Source organism: Eschscholzia californica, unplaced genomic scaffold (assembly GCF_041429995.1).
Source record: "Eschscholzia californica isolate CP2 unplaced genomic scaffold, dmEscCali1.0.p SCAF_2, whole genome shotgun sequence".
Taxonomy (NCBI): domain Eukaryota; kingdom Viridiplantae; phylum Streptophyta; class Magnoliopsida; order Ranunculales; family Papaveraceae; genus Eschscholzia; species Eschscholzia californica.
In genome coordinates this window covers 52,842,264-52,859,565 of record NW_028238309.1, presented here as the reverse complement: position 1 = coordinate 52,859,565, position 17,302 = coordinate 52,842,264, and the positions used below count along the sequence as shown (strand labels likewise).

The 17,302-nt window shown below is 35.3% G+C and overlaps 2 protein-coding genes and 1 long non-coding RNA gene across 3 annotated transcripts; all 3 read right to left on the bottom strand.

Annotated features, from left to right (window-relative positions):
- Window positions 1-88: 88 nt before the first annotated feature.
- Window positions 89-4,773, bottom strand: LOC147558952 (Plastid-lipid associated protein PAP / fibrillin family protein). The gene is made up of 11 exons (XM_086660706.1): window positions 4,114-4,773; window positions 3,963-4,016; window positions 3,336-3,410; window positions 2,926-3,045; window positions 2,224-2,415; window positions 1,970-2,053; window positions 1,785-1,877; window positions 1,256-1,309; window positions 1,106-1,185; window positions 531-638; window positions 89-429 (listed from the first exon to the last, which is right to left on the bottom strand). The coding sequence occupies exons 1-11, from the start codon at window positions 4,438-4,440 to the stop codon at window positions 342-344; spliced, it is 1,275 nt and encodes a 424-aa protein (XP_086516832.1). The 5' UTR covers window positions 4,441-4,773; the 3' UTR covers window positions 89-341.
- Window positions 4,774-6,882: 2,109 nt separating this feature from the next.
- Window positions 6,883-11,655, bottom strand: QPT (quinolinate phoshoribosyltransferase). The gene is made up of 10 exons (XM_086660705.1): window positions 11,476-11,655; window positions 11,231-11,379; window positions 10,854-10,987; window positions 10,691-10,754; window positions 10,477-10,559; window positions 9,923-10,006; window positions 9,670-9,822; window positions 8,245-8,421; window positions 7,950-8,017; window positions 6,883-7,393 (listed from the first exon to the last, which is right to left on the bottom strand). The coding sequence occupies exons 1-10, from the start codon at window positions 11,571-11,573 to the stop codon at window positions 7,297-7,299; spliced, it is 1,107 nt and encodes a 368-aa protein (XP_086516831.1). The 5' UTR covers window positions 11,574-11,655; the 3' UTR covers window positions 6,883-7,296.
- A 4,232-nt stretch (window positions 11,656-15,887) lies between these two features.
- LOC147558950 (uncharacterized) lies at window positions 15,888-17,071 on the bottom strand. Its single transcript, XR_015233552.1, has 4 exons — window positions 16,687-17,071; window positions 16,433-16,547; window positions 16,177-16,209; window positions 15,888-16,081 (listed from the first exon to the last, which is right to left on the bottom strand). It is a non-coding gene; the product is annotated as an uncharacterized LOC147558950 (long non-coding RNA).
- Between the last annotated feature and the right edge of the window lie 231 nt (window positions 17,072-17,302).

Sequence of the window (17,302 nt, the reverse complement as noted above, 5' to 3'; positions counted from 1 at the left end):
TCAGTTTATATCTTTCTTCTCGCGCTTACCGTTTAACAAATTTGAGAACTTGATGGAAAGAAAGAAAAAGGGGAATGGACAATGGTCATCCCCAACTAGTAAATTCTTTATTATACTTAAAAAGAGAAATTCTAGATTCAAACTGTGCTTAAGAAAAAATCACAAAAGCTTCATGAGAGGTCTAATCTCATGCCAACTTCTTATATGAACAGAAGGAACACAAAGAACTTACAAGATTCACACTACATACAAAAATAAGTACACAAACATTTATACATCTATATACCTTGTTTCTCTTAAACGAACGAGAATTTCCAACAAACAAGATTTAAAATTTGGATTTACTTCTTGTCTGAGTCGTCCACACGTAAATGGACAAAGAGTATTCGATTATAACCTCGGGTTATCCTGATTTTGTTGTCACTATAACTGCAAAAGAGAAATAAAGTCATAATTCTTGAGGTAGTAATATCAGATATTTATAATGGAATAACAAAAGCTCTATTAGTCTTGTATATCTCAGTTCTTACAGCAGCTCAAGGTTGAACTTGCTTATCATTTCCATGGGAACTCCAAATGGTCCAGCTAGAATGGCTGCATCATCCATCGTAACATCGTATGTTTTGTTACCCGATTTTCTGCCATAGTTCAATATCATACAAACTTTAGATTACATTAAACTTTTCAGACATGCATGGGGACAACAAGGGGAAGTGGCAAATTTCATTTCTTGTCAAAAAGTAATATAAATATATCTCTAGGACTTTATATTTCATATAGCATCTCAACCTTTTCGGTTTTATGTAATGAATTGCTACTTGAGTTGTTCAATTAACAAGTAAAGATTTTAAGTTTTATGGAGTAGGTATGTTTCAGATTAAGTGTATTGTTGGAAATCGTCTAAAACGTACCTCAACCTAATGTGTAAGTAGTCTTTAGAGGCACGTATACCCCTAGCTCACCGCATAAACATGGTAGCTTATCGGTGCCCCATACCATATCCCGGGCGATTCAAGTTTCAGGTAACAACTATTTTGACAACATAAGTTTCTGATTTTTCGGATACGACCGACTTATATTAGAGAATAAGGCTTAGGGAACTCACACAAAATTGCCATCCATTGAGAATCTGAACCCAAGCAAAATGTCAACCAGAAACCTTAGTTGTCCATCTTCCTTAACAATCTGTTAATAAAAATTAGCTTGTTGAAGAACCATTCTCAATCTACAAATTCGATTAGTTTTTGCAGCTTACCTGCGTCCCCATAAGTCCATTAGCAGCATTCTCTAACCAGCTGTCAGTTTCTTGCTGCATAAAGAGAGACAAACTTCAGTTCAACTTCGACGAAAGTTTTGGAAGTTTAACAAAATCAAAACTTAAACCGAAAAACTTTTCCTTATTACCGGAGGAATAAGCTACAGTTAGGAAAAAGGAGAAAATGACAATATTCAGGCTTGGATTGGCACTTTTACTATCAGTAGGAATAATTTATTACAGAAAATGTTGAAGACTAAATTATCTGCAATTTGAAAAAGGAAACATGGAAATATGAAATATCCTTATTGAGTTTAGGTTCCCGATATCTATTGTTTTCCTGTCAAGATGTGACAATCATTAAAGGAAAGAAGAATCAAGATCCAACCCATTGAGGATGGGACTTTAATAACGTAAACTCTGGGATTATATAATGAAAACAATGATGGGATCACGAGTCTACCAATCTGGAAGCGTGGTTCAACGGAAAATCGCTCAGTAAGTAAATATTGTAGTTCTTCCATGATACCTGTGAACTCCAAATGAGTTGCCATTTGCCCACTTGAAGTTGTGGTTCTTCTTTGGTTAAACTCTGATTTAGGGTCACGAGCTTATCAATAGCCTGTAGATGTTACGACAAGTAAATTGCTGAAGTTTTATGCATTATGACATGTTCAACGCTAAAGAAAACCATTTCGAGTTCAAACATATGACCTCTGTTACTCCCGAGCCAGTTGAAATGGCTGATAGTAGTCTTTGCCTCGGTTCTGTTTCCTTTTGAAGCACGAATGTGGTTCCCTGCACTACATACAAGTTTTTGAATGTCTTTAGACAGAGAAAAACACTAAAGAATTTATTTATTTCTATATCGGAATTTTGATGTTGCGGCAAAGAACAAAACTATCTACACAATTGAGTATTCGGAATAATGACATGAAGTAAGCTTGACTCTATAGGGCCATAAATACCTTGTTTCCTCTTGAAATTCGGATGTTTCCAGATTTAGACAAATATGTAGTGTCCAACCAACCTTTTGCTTCATCTCCAAGGAGCTTAAACGGAACTGGATATGGTACCTTGAATGGCAAAAATTTCAAAGAGAATGCTGCTCTATCAAACCGAAAAAGAATACGTTTCCCATCTTTGGTTGACGCTGCCGCCTAATAGAAAAAAATGTTGCAGCATGTGAGAGATAAGCAAAATTTTATGTCATGAACATAAGCTCACAAAAATTCGTTTTGTCAACGGATGCACAAGGCCATATCTACGAGCATAGAATCTTATTGGACTGTATCATAACATAGAACAGCTTATAAAAGATCAAATACAAATAATAGAGTATCTTATAGACGATCCTTTCTATAAGAAACATGGCGGAAACATGCCTCGCAGCTTATATTAGGAGGGAGTCTGTCTGTCCCAATTGAGTATTCACATTCTCATTTGCTGGAATAGCGAAGAATGTAAACTATAATAAAACAAACGGGAAATTGTAAAGGGGTTTACGGAAAGGTGTGTTTGAATTCAACCTAGCTTAAATTTCATGTGTATAAATTTCATCCTTAGGCATTTTAAGACAATCTAGATGGACAATCAAGAAACGTGTGAAATCAACTCTCTCAAAAGCTCAAATCCAGATCCAGATAATAGCTACAAAATTGATGACATACCTCTACTTTTAGCTCACCAATTGCTTCAGAGAATCTAACAATATTTGACACCCTTGGGTCATCAGTCCTTAGGTATACCTCTTGAAAGACACTGAATATGTCAACCCCAACAAATGTCCTCTGAAAAGTAAAATGGAATAATAAGCAACTACATTTCTTATTCCGTGCAAATTCTATTTGATAAAATGAAACATGAGTAAAAATCGACGGATCAACCAAGATATATATAAGCTACTTTTCATGTGCATCAGTAGTACCGATTATTGCAAATTGTTAGACAATCTATTATCAGTAGCATCAAGTTGATGAAAAAGCAATTAATCGATCAATTCTAAAAGAGGCAATTCCTAAGTGAAATGTTCATATATTGATGAAAATGAATTTTCGAGAGCACAAAAGGGGGAACTAACCTGAATAGGTGATGCTGTTCCAGGTCTTGTTGTAAAGATTAGTTGCCATCGACCTTCAATTAAACTGGAGCTTGTCTGCAGTATATAAATTCAATGCACAAACTTTGTTACTTAACTGTCTGAGGTTGGTTAGGTTTCATCTTTCTGTATACCCTAATGGACGGATAGACTTAGACTAATTAGTGCAAACCCAAAAACCTATTAGGCCCCTCTAAAGGCGATCTAAACACCTCGGCAGAAGCTTCAACAGAGGTTTACAATTTTCAAAACAAATATTTTTCTCCTTTAAGAGAAGAACCTTAAACAAAACTCAATTCACATCAAGAGGGAACCATGAAATAAGCTAACCGATCTATTGGTCTACCTTTAATTGGATATGAGTGTAAGACGATTCAAGACATTGACATTAAACCCATTACCCAACAATTACTAGCATCAAACTACAAAATAATCAACAATTACTAGCTAGATACGCCATAAAGAAAGATCTTTGACCTAAAAAATGGTTCAATTAAGTTGAATTTTAGGTATTTCTAGTTATCATCAGAAGGGGATTCTCAAAATCAATCAAGACATTGGTAGAATTAAAATGACAGGAAAAAATTAAAGTAAGGTCTTCACACTCACAGGATCAACTACACCTTCTTGACCTTCTAGATTTTGCACTGCCCTTTCTACATCCTGTTTTAATTTACCAACAACCAAAGTTAGAGAGAGAGAGAGAGAGAGAGAGAGAGAGAGATTGGAAATTATTAGAGAGAGAGGGAGATTGGAAAACCTTGAGTTGGAGAGGAGAAGCAGAACGACCTCTTCCTTGAATACCAATTAGGGCATCAATGAGTTTAGTTTCAGGTTCAGTAAACGAAAGTTGTTTCTGTTTTTGTTCTTCCTCGAGTAATGACGCTGAAATTCTTCGAGAGTTGGAGTAGTTTCTCTCTCTAAGTCTTCGTCTGCTACTGGAAGGAGAGGATCTATGAGAACTTAAATTAGTATTTCTCAGACTAATAAACGGTGTTGTTATGGCAAATGTAGGATGATTATGATGTTGAAGATTACTAGAGTTAATCAAATGAAACCCTAATTTAGTAGTAGCTCCAATAGCCATGGCGGACGACAAACAACAGAGAAGGTAAAGTCTTGAGGCGACCTTCCACTCAGCTGGAGTTAAAACCGTTAGAAGAGCAACTGAATTTTGGAACACTCATTTCCTACCAGTAAGTGACACGTGGTTCATTAAACCCATGACATGTGGACATGATATTCTAAAGTATCCCATTCAAGAAAGTATAATAGATATGCCCTTTCTTTTTTACTCTTGGCTGGGGTAGTACGAGGATACACGGATTGACTAATCCGTGCCAAACTTGAACAATAGTAATGAGACTTAATCGGAGAGCTCTTACACTGCCCCAAGCTGTGGACCTAAAACTGCTCAATCCGAGACCCACTGGAAGTGCCGAGAGAGGGGAAAGCTAAGAGCAAAAGGATGGGGAACTTTTGGAGACACCCTTAAAAAAAAATCTAAAAATCCAATGTATTAAGTTTCAATTAAGATTCTCATTTCTATTTTCCGATTTTTGTGTTTTTAATACAAATCTCTAGTTTTGTTTACTCAGGTGACAAGTATTTTTTGTAAAAGATTAGTTATTATAGAGAGTTAGGAAGACATGATTTTCTATTGGTTTAAATATTAGAAATGATGACGTAAATAATTAAATATGTCACATTGGGATATCTTTATTTAACAACCCCAACATCGTCTTAGACATGATTTCTGAAAGGATTTTTGAGTAAACAGTCCAATTTTAGGGGGGTAAAACAAAAAAAAAATCCAAACTTGCCAAAATATTGAGTGCAGGTCCAAATGTCAGGGACAGCTCATTATTCCTTGGTTTTTATTTTTTTTCTCCCCTTCTTGCCCCTGGACAGGAAATTCTGGTGTTTTCTAAAAATATAAAGCGGGAAAGAAAATTTTTGTTGAAAATTCAAAATTTTTGGCCGAAATTTTGGGATCTCGTCCAACAAACTTTGTCTTTTCTTTTTCTTTCTCTCTCTAAAACCTTAAGAGAGTCACTACTTTCGTTCCTTCCCTCTTTCCGATTCTTTCTCTCTCTAAAATTTTCATGTTTTTCTCCTCCATTATCTCTCAAATTTTTCCTATTCAGCCATATTTTCCAGAAATTTTCGCCAAGATCTTTATCTCTCTAGATTTATCTCTCCCCCTAATTTCTCTCATAAATTTACAGTAAATTTATCTCTCTTTTCGGAAGGTTTTTTTTAAATCTTAAAGTTTTTTTGGATGGATTTCATTTTCAAATTTTAGATTTATCTCCAGATTTTCCTTCTCTCTTTATCATATTTCTCTCTAGATTTTTTACCTTTTGAATCAAATACTTTATTTTCTCAAATACTTTCATTTTATTTTACACTTTCTCTGTAAACAATAAAATTTCCAGAACACAAGAAAATTTCCTACTACAAAAACGTCTAGTACATAACCCAATTGGTAATATACAAAACAATTCCCGGTATATAATTTAATTCCCAGTTCGAAAAGTGCATAGTCCACAATGCAATTCCCAGTAAATAAAAAAATTTCCGGTAAACAAGAACATTTACAGTACAAAAGTGTCTAGTACAAAAGAAAATTCCTAGTAAATAAAATAATTTCCGGTACACAAGAAAATTTCCCGGTACAAAAGTGTCTAGTACACAAGAAAATTCCTAGTAAATAAAGTAATTTCCGGTAAACAAAAAAATTTACCAAGAAAATTCCCAGTAAATAAAATAATTTACCAGAGAAAAATTCGAAATTTGAACCAATCTAAAAAAACTCGAAATTTGAACCAATCTTGAAAAAATCGAAATTTGAACCAATCTAAAAAAACTCGAAATTTGAACCAATCTTGAAAAATTCGAAATTTGAACCAATCTGGAAAAATTCAAAATTTGAGATAAGAAACAAATCTTAAAAAAAAAAAAAAGAATTTTGAACCAATCTGGAAATATTTGTTGAGATTGGTTAAATTTGGAGAGAGAAAAAATCTAAGTTAGTTAGAATTTGATTAAATTGGGAGTGAAATTAGGATTTGGTTAAATAAGTAAAGAGAAATAAATCTGGAAAGAGATTTAGAGAGAGAAAGTAAAAGAGTAGAGACAGAAAGTAAAACGCAGAGTAGAGAGAGAAAGTAAATCCCATGATTTTTTAGAATGGCAATTCCGTAATTTTCTGGGTGGTAGATTCCGTAAATTTGATGAAAAAACAAGGACGTTACGGTATTTTCGCGTGGGCCTCTGACTATTTGGACCTGGCTTTCATTTATTGGCAACCCAGGATGGGAATCCTATTTCCTCCCTGGTTTTGGACGGTTCACCCAATCCCCCTTTCTGAAACAAGTAGAGAAATAACTTGACGAAAAACAAAGAAAACCCCAACAGAATACTGAAATGAAGATGTTCTAAGAGGCATAAGAGTTGCCCCAACATAGAGACATCATGTCGTTCACTTGAATGGAAGTTGAAAGATACGAATGAAAGAAAAATCACATTTCTCAAATGATATTTTTATTGAATTTACTGATTGAGATTCAAATCTACCGCCATTAAAGCCATCCTCGGAGCTCTTTCATAAAGTAAACAGAAGTAGCATAAAGTAAGCGGCAACGTTTACACCATATACAAGGTAGGTTTATGTAAAAAAATGGACAATGCCCCAACTACTAATTGAGTTTCTAAAGGGCATTCCCAAGCATCTCCTAGTACAGAATATAAGCTTTACTGCAGAATTTGGATCTTATGCTGCCGTGATGAGAAACACTATTATGGAAAAATAAAATAAAACATACACACTTTCTGTTTATTAAAACGAGGAGTTCTGAAGAACAATGTCGTATGGGTAAGTTGGTTTGCTCATATTGGAAGTTTCGATGAGAGCTGCTACTGAGCGAACAAAACAAAAGGATCATGCTCGCTTTGTACGCCTTCCAACTTGCAGGGCTAGCTCTGTATCAATTTTGAGGGAGATATCGAGTGCTTTTACTGAATGTGTTAATGCACCACTGCAAATATAAGTTCATATTTTAGGAGATATGTCAATTTATAATCGTGAAATTGGCGATACAGTTTTAACCAACAAGGTTAAGAATATAATAGCAACAGTATTATTATTAGTTCACTTTATGAGAATCTTGATAATAATGGAAAAAGGAAGATACGAAAGAAAATTGAAAAGGATCATATCTAACCTACTAGTGGATCTTACTTTAAGGAGAAGCACGATACTTAGGAATCTGTCAAAGCAACATTGCTTTTGTGGGGCTTCATTTTACATGTTCAGAAATACTATTTTTGAAAAATAGTCGAATCTATAGCTGTTGATCCTAGTCATAAATTGAACATCATCTAGACCCACCCAACTACGTATTTCGTACTCTAACCATATAACCTACTTCTCACCTTTATTAGGTAATTATTTCTATATATATGATAAGTTTCAAATTCCAAGTAGAAACCTTCCGACCTTTAGACGTGAAATAGGAAGCTGAAAACTTCTGATGTGATATTTCCTTTCCTAATAACAAGTGCTCATAAAATCAAAAGTCTTTGCTTTGTTACCTGGATATGTAGGTTACCCCACTTTGTCCAATTTTATGCACCGTGTCAAGAGTAACATTACCCGATGCCTGCCATCGTCAAACAGAAGAGTTAGCAACTGCCAAACGGTAGTGCTAAAATGATACTAAAAGTTGCATCAACTTTAAAGATGAAAGATTTACATATCAGGTTTTTGCAACCCTATGACAAGAAATTAACACCATTATGCTTATGGGCAAAACGATTTCCTAAAACCCTGTATAGTTACGTAGAGCTGATCTTAGGAAAAAAAAAAAAAATAGTGAATAGAAGCTACCTCAGTCTCAAATCTTCCATCTATTAATTCAACGGCTTCTTTTAGCATGGATACATCAACATCCCCATCTGACAAAGGAACGACCATATTGTCTAACATTATCCGGCTCAGTAAAGTTTTTGACTGAGATGCATAATCTAAGACCTCCTTAACTTCCTCTAATGTCCTGGTCTCAATCTGCATGAAATCAGACAATATATTATGTTAGAGACAATAGTACTAAAGCACGAGACCTAGCACAAACAAACTTTAGTTTTATAAACTAAAAACAAACTAAACGCCAAAAAAATATCAAATAAGAACTTGGAGTCAATTGTCCTACTTAATTTATGTTTTATAAACTTTATCTTGAAATTTCCGTACACCAAGTATTTGTAGCAAACTAGCAACACAACATGATTATGGGTTAATTCCATTTTAGACCCAAATTTGTGACCAACTCGCGGTTTTAGCCCCCCATAAGTGTCAGGCAGTTCGATTTGACCCCCAAGGTCCAAAAAAATTTGAACTCTCCCCGAAAATACCTTTAGGGGCCAAAATGGAATTATTTCTAAAAAAAAATTTCAAACATTTACACCTCATTTCTCCTTCTCTCCTCCATTTCATCACTTCTCACCTGCACTTCGCCTATCCCTCTGTCCACCTCACCATCTTCTCCGGCGAACGTTGCCGACCAGCCACTTTTCTGACGACCTTCAAACTTAAAAGAAAAATTATTTCTTCTTCTTCCTTATTCTTCTTGTCTTCTTCCTTATTCTTTTTCTCCCTCTCTACTATCTCAGGCGAAGGGGGATCCTCCCTTTTGTTGGAGATAGAGAGAGAAAAGGAGAATAAGAAAAAGAAGACAAAGAAGAAGAAGTGTGAGAAAAGAGAGAGAGAAGAATAATTTTTTTTAAGTTTGAAGATCGCCAAAAAAAAGTGGTCAACCGGCTACCTTCGTCGAAGAAGATGGTGAGGTGGAGGGAGGAAGAGATGAAGTGGTCCAAGTGGAGGAGGGAAGTGATGAAATGGAGGAGGGATGGAGAGATGATGTGGATTTAATGTTTTCAACATTTTGGCCCCCTAGGGTATTTCGGGAAAAGGTTGAGATTCTTTTGGCTTATGGGGGCCAAAACAAACTGCCAGACACTTATGGAGGGGCAAAACAGTGAGTTGGTCCCAAATTGGGGGCCAAAACAGAATTAACCCTATCATTATATGGCACAGAAAATCCATTCACATTAAAGATTTCTAATAGCCTCGTACATACTTCCATATGTTTTTCTTCATTTGATAAAGTTTGTCGTAACAAGAACGTTAATTCAGTTTTGTCACAATATAATTTCTATCATAAAATGCAGGATTTATACAGTTGGCATCAAAACATTATCTATAACAGTGTCTGCCTCCTGGTATAGTATATAACCTCAATCGAAAAGAACTTACCTCAACTCCCATCTGAAGATGCCTTTGCTCCAAATATTGGTCAACAGATTTCAGGGCTTTTGTTACACCTCCAGCTACTGAAATATGATTATCTTTTATCATGACCATATCAAATAAGCCCATCCTATGGTTTTGACCTCCACCAATCAATACCTGTTAAAGAGTAGCCGTGTAGGTACGGGGAAACGAGAACAGTTCATACAGGAAATGGAGAATCAAGGTTGAAGTAAGAACAAAGAGAAGTGATCAATACCGCCCACTTATCCACCAAACGTAAAGCCGGAGCAGTCTTTCTTGTCTCTAAAATGCACGCAGGATGTGCAGCATCTGCCATCGCCTGCAGCAAACATGAACATTTCAATCTCTCCCTGGCATAGAGAAGAGCACTATTAGCCCAAACAGGTCCATGCAGATTAGGCCATACATACCGCCAAGTATAATTAGAGGAATAGCTTCTGTACATGCCTAAATTCCAATTGCATTAAGCTTTTTGCCCTAAGTACACATATCGTCGTTAAAATTAGTATGGTCTGACTATGTTATTTACAAATCAAGTTATGACCAACAATCGCCGCTGGGGCCCCATAAACAAAAACCCTGGTTTCGTCCCTGTTTCAGATTTTTCAAATAAATGGATACAAAAAACTACACATGACAATCTTCTCTGTTTGTATTTCGTTTGTGCAGTCTTTGTTTCAAAATTTCAGCAGTCTCTCTTTAACTTTTAGTAGCAATGAGAGATACACAAAAACTTGTGAATCTTCATAGTTCTCTCTGCAATTACAATATACGTTAGTGGAAACAAACCTTGGTTAATGTAGCAATTCCGCTCATTCTCTGCATAAAGTTGAGAACTACTCGTTCTGCAACAACAATATTATGCGCTCGTCCTGCATATCTCAAGCATAAAAAATACTAGTCAAAACATGACAAAATATAAACTTGCATATATCTAACATCTAAACTTGCAAATATAAACTCAAGCATAAAAAAATACTAGTCAAAACACGTCAATTCTTACCGGATACTTTCCCAAATTGAAGTCCTTTATGAACATAGTCTCCATCCTTTTGATACCACTCAACCTACTCTCACAATTTCATCGAAACTAGAGGAATCAATTTCATTTCCCAAGCCCAACCAAAGCTATAATTGTAATTCCACGAAAGGGTTCGTTATTATACCTTCAGCGAAGGATCAACTTCCTTAAATATCATATCAGCAAGAGCAATCCCAGCAACTACACCATCCTCCTTAGCCAAGAAGTGTGCTTCACTTTCCATATCAACAGGAATAGTTGCCAAACAAGTTACATCTCCTATAATCAAAATTTCCCATCAAAACACTAAAATCCTAAAAACAATTAAAAAGAACAATCACCCAAAGTTGGAATCTTTATTTCACCACAAGATTCTATGGGTTCACATCATTCAAGATAAAATGACTAGTATCATAAAATTCAAATTAATAGGGATAAAATCAGCTCCTAAACTCAGTCAGTCAGTCATTTCTTCAAACACTTTAACTACATGAATTACTGAAGAACGATAAGACAAGTTACCTATATCACCAGCATCTTCAGAGAGAGCGAGTTTAATAACACCTTTAAGATCGTAAGTAGGGTGAGAAGGAGGTTTTACAGACAAGGTAGATTGTAGAGATAAACTAGGGTTTGTGGCACCTGTTGTAGTAGACATTCTAATAATTTTCCTGAAAAGAAACAAAAAGGAAAAGCAATTACATGAAAGTTATTTGATTGAAGAAGAACTGAATGAAAAAATAGAAAGGATTTATGTTGAGATGAACCTTGATTTCATTGATACTGGAGGAAGAAGAGATAGAGAAGTGGAGGAAGAAGAAGAAGAAGGGAAGTTAGCGGCTGAACGAATTGTATACATCATCATCACCACTAACTGCGTTATTAAAAGTTCTTCCCCACTTCAATTTCTTTTTCATATTCTGGTTTTCAGCTTTAAAGTTAAGATCAATTTGGGGACCAAGTCTCCAGCTGGAAAAAGATTAAGGGCTAAAATGTAATTAATCCCTTTTAATGGAGTAAACTGATGAAAGTTCCAGGTCTTTGGCATAAGATTGATATAGGCAATGCATTAAAAAATGTCAAATTTATGTATTTCTCTTCCTTTACCAAGTTAGTTTAGGGTCCGTTTGATACGTGAGAAAACGTGGCTGAGAAAGTCGTTTGATACGTGAGAAAACGTGGCTGAGAAAGTCGTTTTCTCGAGAAATTCGGAGTTTTAATGTTTGATAGGACCCTTGAGTAAGAAAATCGAATTCTTATGAGAAAAAAAAGTAGGAAAAGGAGCTAGTTTCTTTTCCCACAAAAAAGATGGGAAAGGCCAATTCTCACCCACACATAACACGCTCTCTCTCCTCCCGTAACTTCCTCTCCCTCTCTCTTCTCGTAACTTCCTCTCTCTCTCTCTCTCTCTCTCTCTCTCTCTCTACATCAATGAAGATGACCCTTTCTCTTCAAATCACACCATGAACAATGGTTTTTGATAGACTGAAACAATGTGCTCGAATGAAGACTCTTTCATTTTTAAACTATCTCTCTCCTCTCTTCTCTCTCAAGAACACAGTGAAGCACAGGAATTAAGCAAATCAAATATACCATTAAAGCAAGATCTGAACACAAGTGAACACTTCGGTCTCCATCATTATCCTTCTCGATCTAAACACAGTGAACTTGTGAATTCATGAACTCATGAATACAATGAACATCTTGATGCACTAGGTATTCATCTTCATGAGTTCACAAGTTTAAATGACACCTTGATTTTCATGAATACGAATCGCTACGGCTTCATCTTCTTATCCAATTTAGATATTTTTTATTTAAGTTGCCTTTGGTGATGATGACGACGATTCGTAGCTGCCGAGAAGACGAAGCACTAACAAGATCTTGATGCACTGTAAATTGGCTTTGATGATGGTGATTACTCATGCCTTTTAATTGACAACCCACAAACTACCATTATTGATCTTGATTTTTTGCATTTCTCTACCAAAAATCCCCAAATTGGGTAAGAAGATGAAGCCCTAGGGATGATTATAATGAGATAACCAAACTGGGTATATTTTTTGAAGAACAAACGAGTTGTGTTCGATTTTTTTAAAGGCACTCCGTTGATTCTTTATAAAGACACCCTTTTCCCACTCTTGTACCAAACACATAAAATTTGAAATTCACATGTAAAATTAGTGATTTCTTTCCCATCAGAAAAGGTTAATTTTCTTACCCAAGGTTTTCTCACGTATCAAACGGACCCTTAAGGCAATTCAACAATAAAAAAAAAAGTTAGTTTAAGGCCAACATTGTTAGGATTATTTAATAAATAACTCCAAAATCTTGGAGGTTTCAGATTCGATTTCTAAAAGAGGTGGATTCCATGGTTATTAAATTTAGATTATTAAGGGTATAAATAATGTAATAAGTTTGTCGGGCTTTAGGTTTCTTTCATGTTTTTGGGTTTTATGTCACTTTCATTATTGGTTTAACTTAAGCGGTTATCGTGCTTATCACATCCTCATGAGTCATGATGTATCAATGTCTTGTAACGGCTAACGTAGATCGTAGTCGATTTCTCAAAAAAAAAAATTAATATTTTATTCATTCATGTAATTTTGTCTGACATAGACAACTCAGCCCTATTATCTAACACTACTATCAACATCATCATTAACATTACAAAAACTACAAAACACAAGTTTACTATCATTATTGTCTTATTTACAAGTTTTTTTTATGATGCCTCAAGCTCTCATGAATGAGGAACCACCATGAAGAAAGAAGGAGACAACCTGCATCAAGAAAGAAGATCCCTTCGACTTAAATGAAGACATTGAGTTAAACGAGGACATCGACATAAAAAAAGACACTGACTTAAACAACGACATATATAATAAATAAGTATGTCATAAGTAAAGAAAAAATATTCTTTTGCCTTTCTTTATGGTTGACCAACATTGTTAGGATTTTGAGTCGTTTTTTGTTATAATCCGTGAAGGATTTTCGATTGGGTAGAATGAAAAAGACAACAAATTTCAGCCGAATCAGATGAAATTGATTTATTTTCTCAATCATTCTTTAGAAGCGAAATACGTCATATTTCGCCTATTGTGGACGAAACTTGTTTACTTTTTCAGCGGCCTTGGTTTAAAAAAATTTGGCCGCGGCGTTGGGGAATAAAGAAAATTTTCCGGGGAATAAATTCTCGAGGGAACCCTGATTTTTTTGAAAATCTCCGGGGAATAAATTTTTATGGGGAATACAGAATACATTTTTTTAAAAGTTCTCCTCCATCTCATCTGTTTTCTCTGCCACTTCATCTTCTCGCCACCTCATCATCTTCTCCGGTGAAGGTCGTCGGCCGGCCAATTTTCCGGTCGGCGACCTTCAAACATTAAAAAAACAAAAAATTTAACTTTTTTTTTTCTCTCTCCAAATTTTTTTTCCTTTCCTTTCTCTCTAAAACAGATCTAGAGAGCGGTGTTCATCACGAACAGACCTAGGTCTGTTCATGTAACCTCTCTCTCTAGACCTGTTCTAGAGAGAGAGAGAGGAAAGGGAAAAAAATCGGAGAGATAGAGGAGAGAGATTTTTTTTTTATGTTTGAAAGTCGTCGGCCGGAAATTTGGCCGGTCGGCGACCTTCGCCGGAGAAGATGATGAGATGGCGTGAAGATGAGGTGGTAGAGAGAGGTGATGAGATGAAGGAGCCTTTTTTATAGCATCTACTAAAATTAGAAGCCCCTTAGCAATAAAACGAAACAATAAAAGTCAATCTTATTTGACTAGTTTTAAGAAAAGTTTTTATTCTCCGGAGAATTTTCTTTATTCCCAAAGCTGCGGCCAAAAATTTATGCTTAGTTGAAACTTCTTTCATGTAGATGTCGCCCATGAACCTTCCGTGGAGATGATTGTTGTGCCCATCAATTAGGGTTTAAGGTTTTCATCCCTTTTTTACCGAAGGTTTAGGGGAGGGGTCGATTTTTTTGACCTAATCAATTTTGGGATATTTTGAAAAAAAAAAAATTATGTCTCCCTGTACTAAAACCAATGCTCTCCTTATCTAATGCATTGTCTATACGAAGCATTCCAATTTCTACTCTAATGACCAAGTTCCATGACACATGGTGTTGGTTAGTTTTTAGCTACTTAGGCACACTTGAGAATGGAAAATGTCTGACGTCAGCTTGGTAATTAGTCTTTTTGATCCTATTTTATTTATGGCCGCGGCTTTGGGGAATAAAGAATAATCTCCGGGGAATAAATTCTCTAGGGAATCCAAATTTTTTTGTACATTCTCCGGGGCATATTTTAGTTTAGTCCGAAAAGTCGCTAAATCAAATATTGACCCATAATCTTCATCTTTTTTATCACCTTCACCACCACAACTTCCTATCACTAATATTCCGACCACCATTGCGACCTCCACTTTTATTAAAGTTTGAAACATTTTAAACAGAAAATAAAGAAATTAAGAACATTTAAAATTAAAATACTAACGATTCCAAGCTAGCTAGGGTAAATTTTGTTAAGGCTACTAATCATCAAGAACAACCCAAAACCCTAATTAGTACTGAAATTATTAAAAGCCATATTCTCCATCTCATCCAATCAACCCTCTTCACCTACCTCACGTTCAGCAAACTATCATTGTTATGGGGGCCCAACATTGACCTAGATGAGTCCGACAAATCCAGTGCTTCATCAAATCTCCATTTCCAGCCAAGTGCTCTCTCCTACAAATCCCCATTTATGAGAGAGATGATTATGCCATCCCTACCTATCAATTTTGTGCATTCTGTGCCTATTCCCTCACTCCATATTGCTTCACCAATCTAACTAACAACCTTCACCACAATAACAAATGTCAAAAAATTTCATAAATATGTTAACAATACGTATATATATATACAAAGAAAGAAGAGAGGAGATGAAGATTAGGGGGCAATCAAACACCAAGTCAATTTTTGGACCAAAAACAAATATGTCTTTAATTCAATATTTTATTAGCTAAATTTTTATTCCCCGGAGATTTTCTTTTATTCCCCATAGCCGCGGCCTTTATTTATTTAATACTAGAGTATAGCTCGTGCCTCTGGTACGAAAGCTTTTCTCTAGCACTTAACATAAAATTATTATTTAGACTTCCTAGCGGTGGTACATCATGTCCAGCAACACACACGAGAATAATAATAGCAGGATTTATAGATGCACATTGGCTCCTCTTTATCTGCAACAATAACAATAATAGTATGTAATGTGTAAACACATCACTTAACATAAGGTTATTATTTAGACTTCCTAGCGGTGGTACATCATATCCAGCAACACACATGAGAATAATAATAGCAGGATTTATAGATGCACATTGGCTCCTCTTTATCTGCAACAATAACAATAATAGCATGTAATGTGTAAACACATCACTTAAACTGTAACAAGACATACAATCATTGAAGAAATGATACCTATACATACCTCATTTGTATCTTGAATTACTAGAATAATCGCCTATCAAGAGGAATATGAGAACTTTTAATTAACAAATTTCAAAAAAAAAATGTCAACACAAGCAATCTATCTTACTATCAATATTAATGAATTTGTAGTAGAGTATCAGTCGGATACTTAAATGTACTGTGTAAATAAAAATGAAAAAATGACCTCCTTTACAAAATACTAAGATAAAACTTAATAAATTCATAACCTTAATCGATGGAGAAGAAGGCCTAACCTTCATATGCTTAGAGAATTCTTTAGAATGGAAACAAATATGCTATGAAGAAATATAGACACGTCCATGATACAAGAATGACCTCTCTAGCAAATCAAAAACCATTTTCAACAACCTAAAACAAAAACATTTATTTTGTTAAATCAAGTGTTTCCATGATCCAAAAGAACCTTAGAGGGATGTAAAAAGTTAGAATGCTACACAAATCAAGCTCTACAGATGAAGATGACTTTCACGATGAAAGGCGGGCTTACCTCATTTAGAGGGAGCTCAAAGATAGCCTGAAGCGGCTGAGGTCTTTGATGAACCACAGTGAGACCTTGTTTATCTAAGATAACCTTTTCTGAGTATCGACTTCAACTTATCTAATCAGAACACTGTTTAGTATCAAACAACCGAATCGAGTAGAATAGACACATAGACACACAGTGGGACCTTGCTTATCTAAGATAACCTTTTCTGAGTATTGACTTCAACATTTCTACTCAGAACATGGTTCAGTATCAAACAACCGAATTGAGTAGAATAGACACATAGACACATACAGTTTAACCATAAAAGTATAAAATAACAAAAATAAAATCTAACAACACTCAATTGATCGTCGGGAAGTTTACTTGTTCTGATATGACGACAGACCTGAAATAACAAACATTAGTCACTTTCTAGTGGAAAATTTTTAGAAACATGTAGACGATAAAACGAATGTCTGGAAGTAAATTCACCTGCCCTGATAAGCTATCTAGTTCGTACCAGATTGCTCCATATTGAGCTTTACTCTCGACTGGAACATTCACAGAAGCTAGAATGGTACTTTTTCATATAATATCTCAGTCGCATAGTGTTACTTTAATCTACAAAAAGCATACA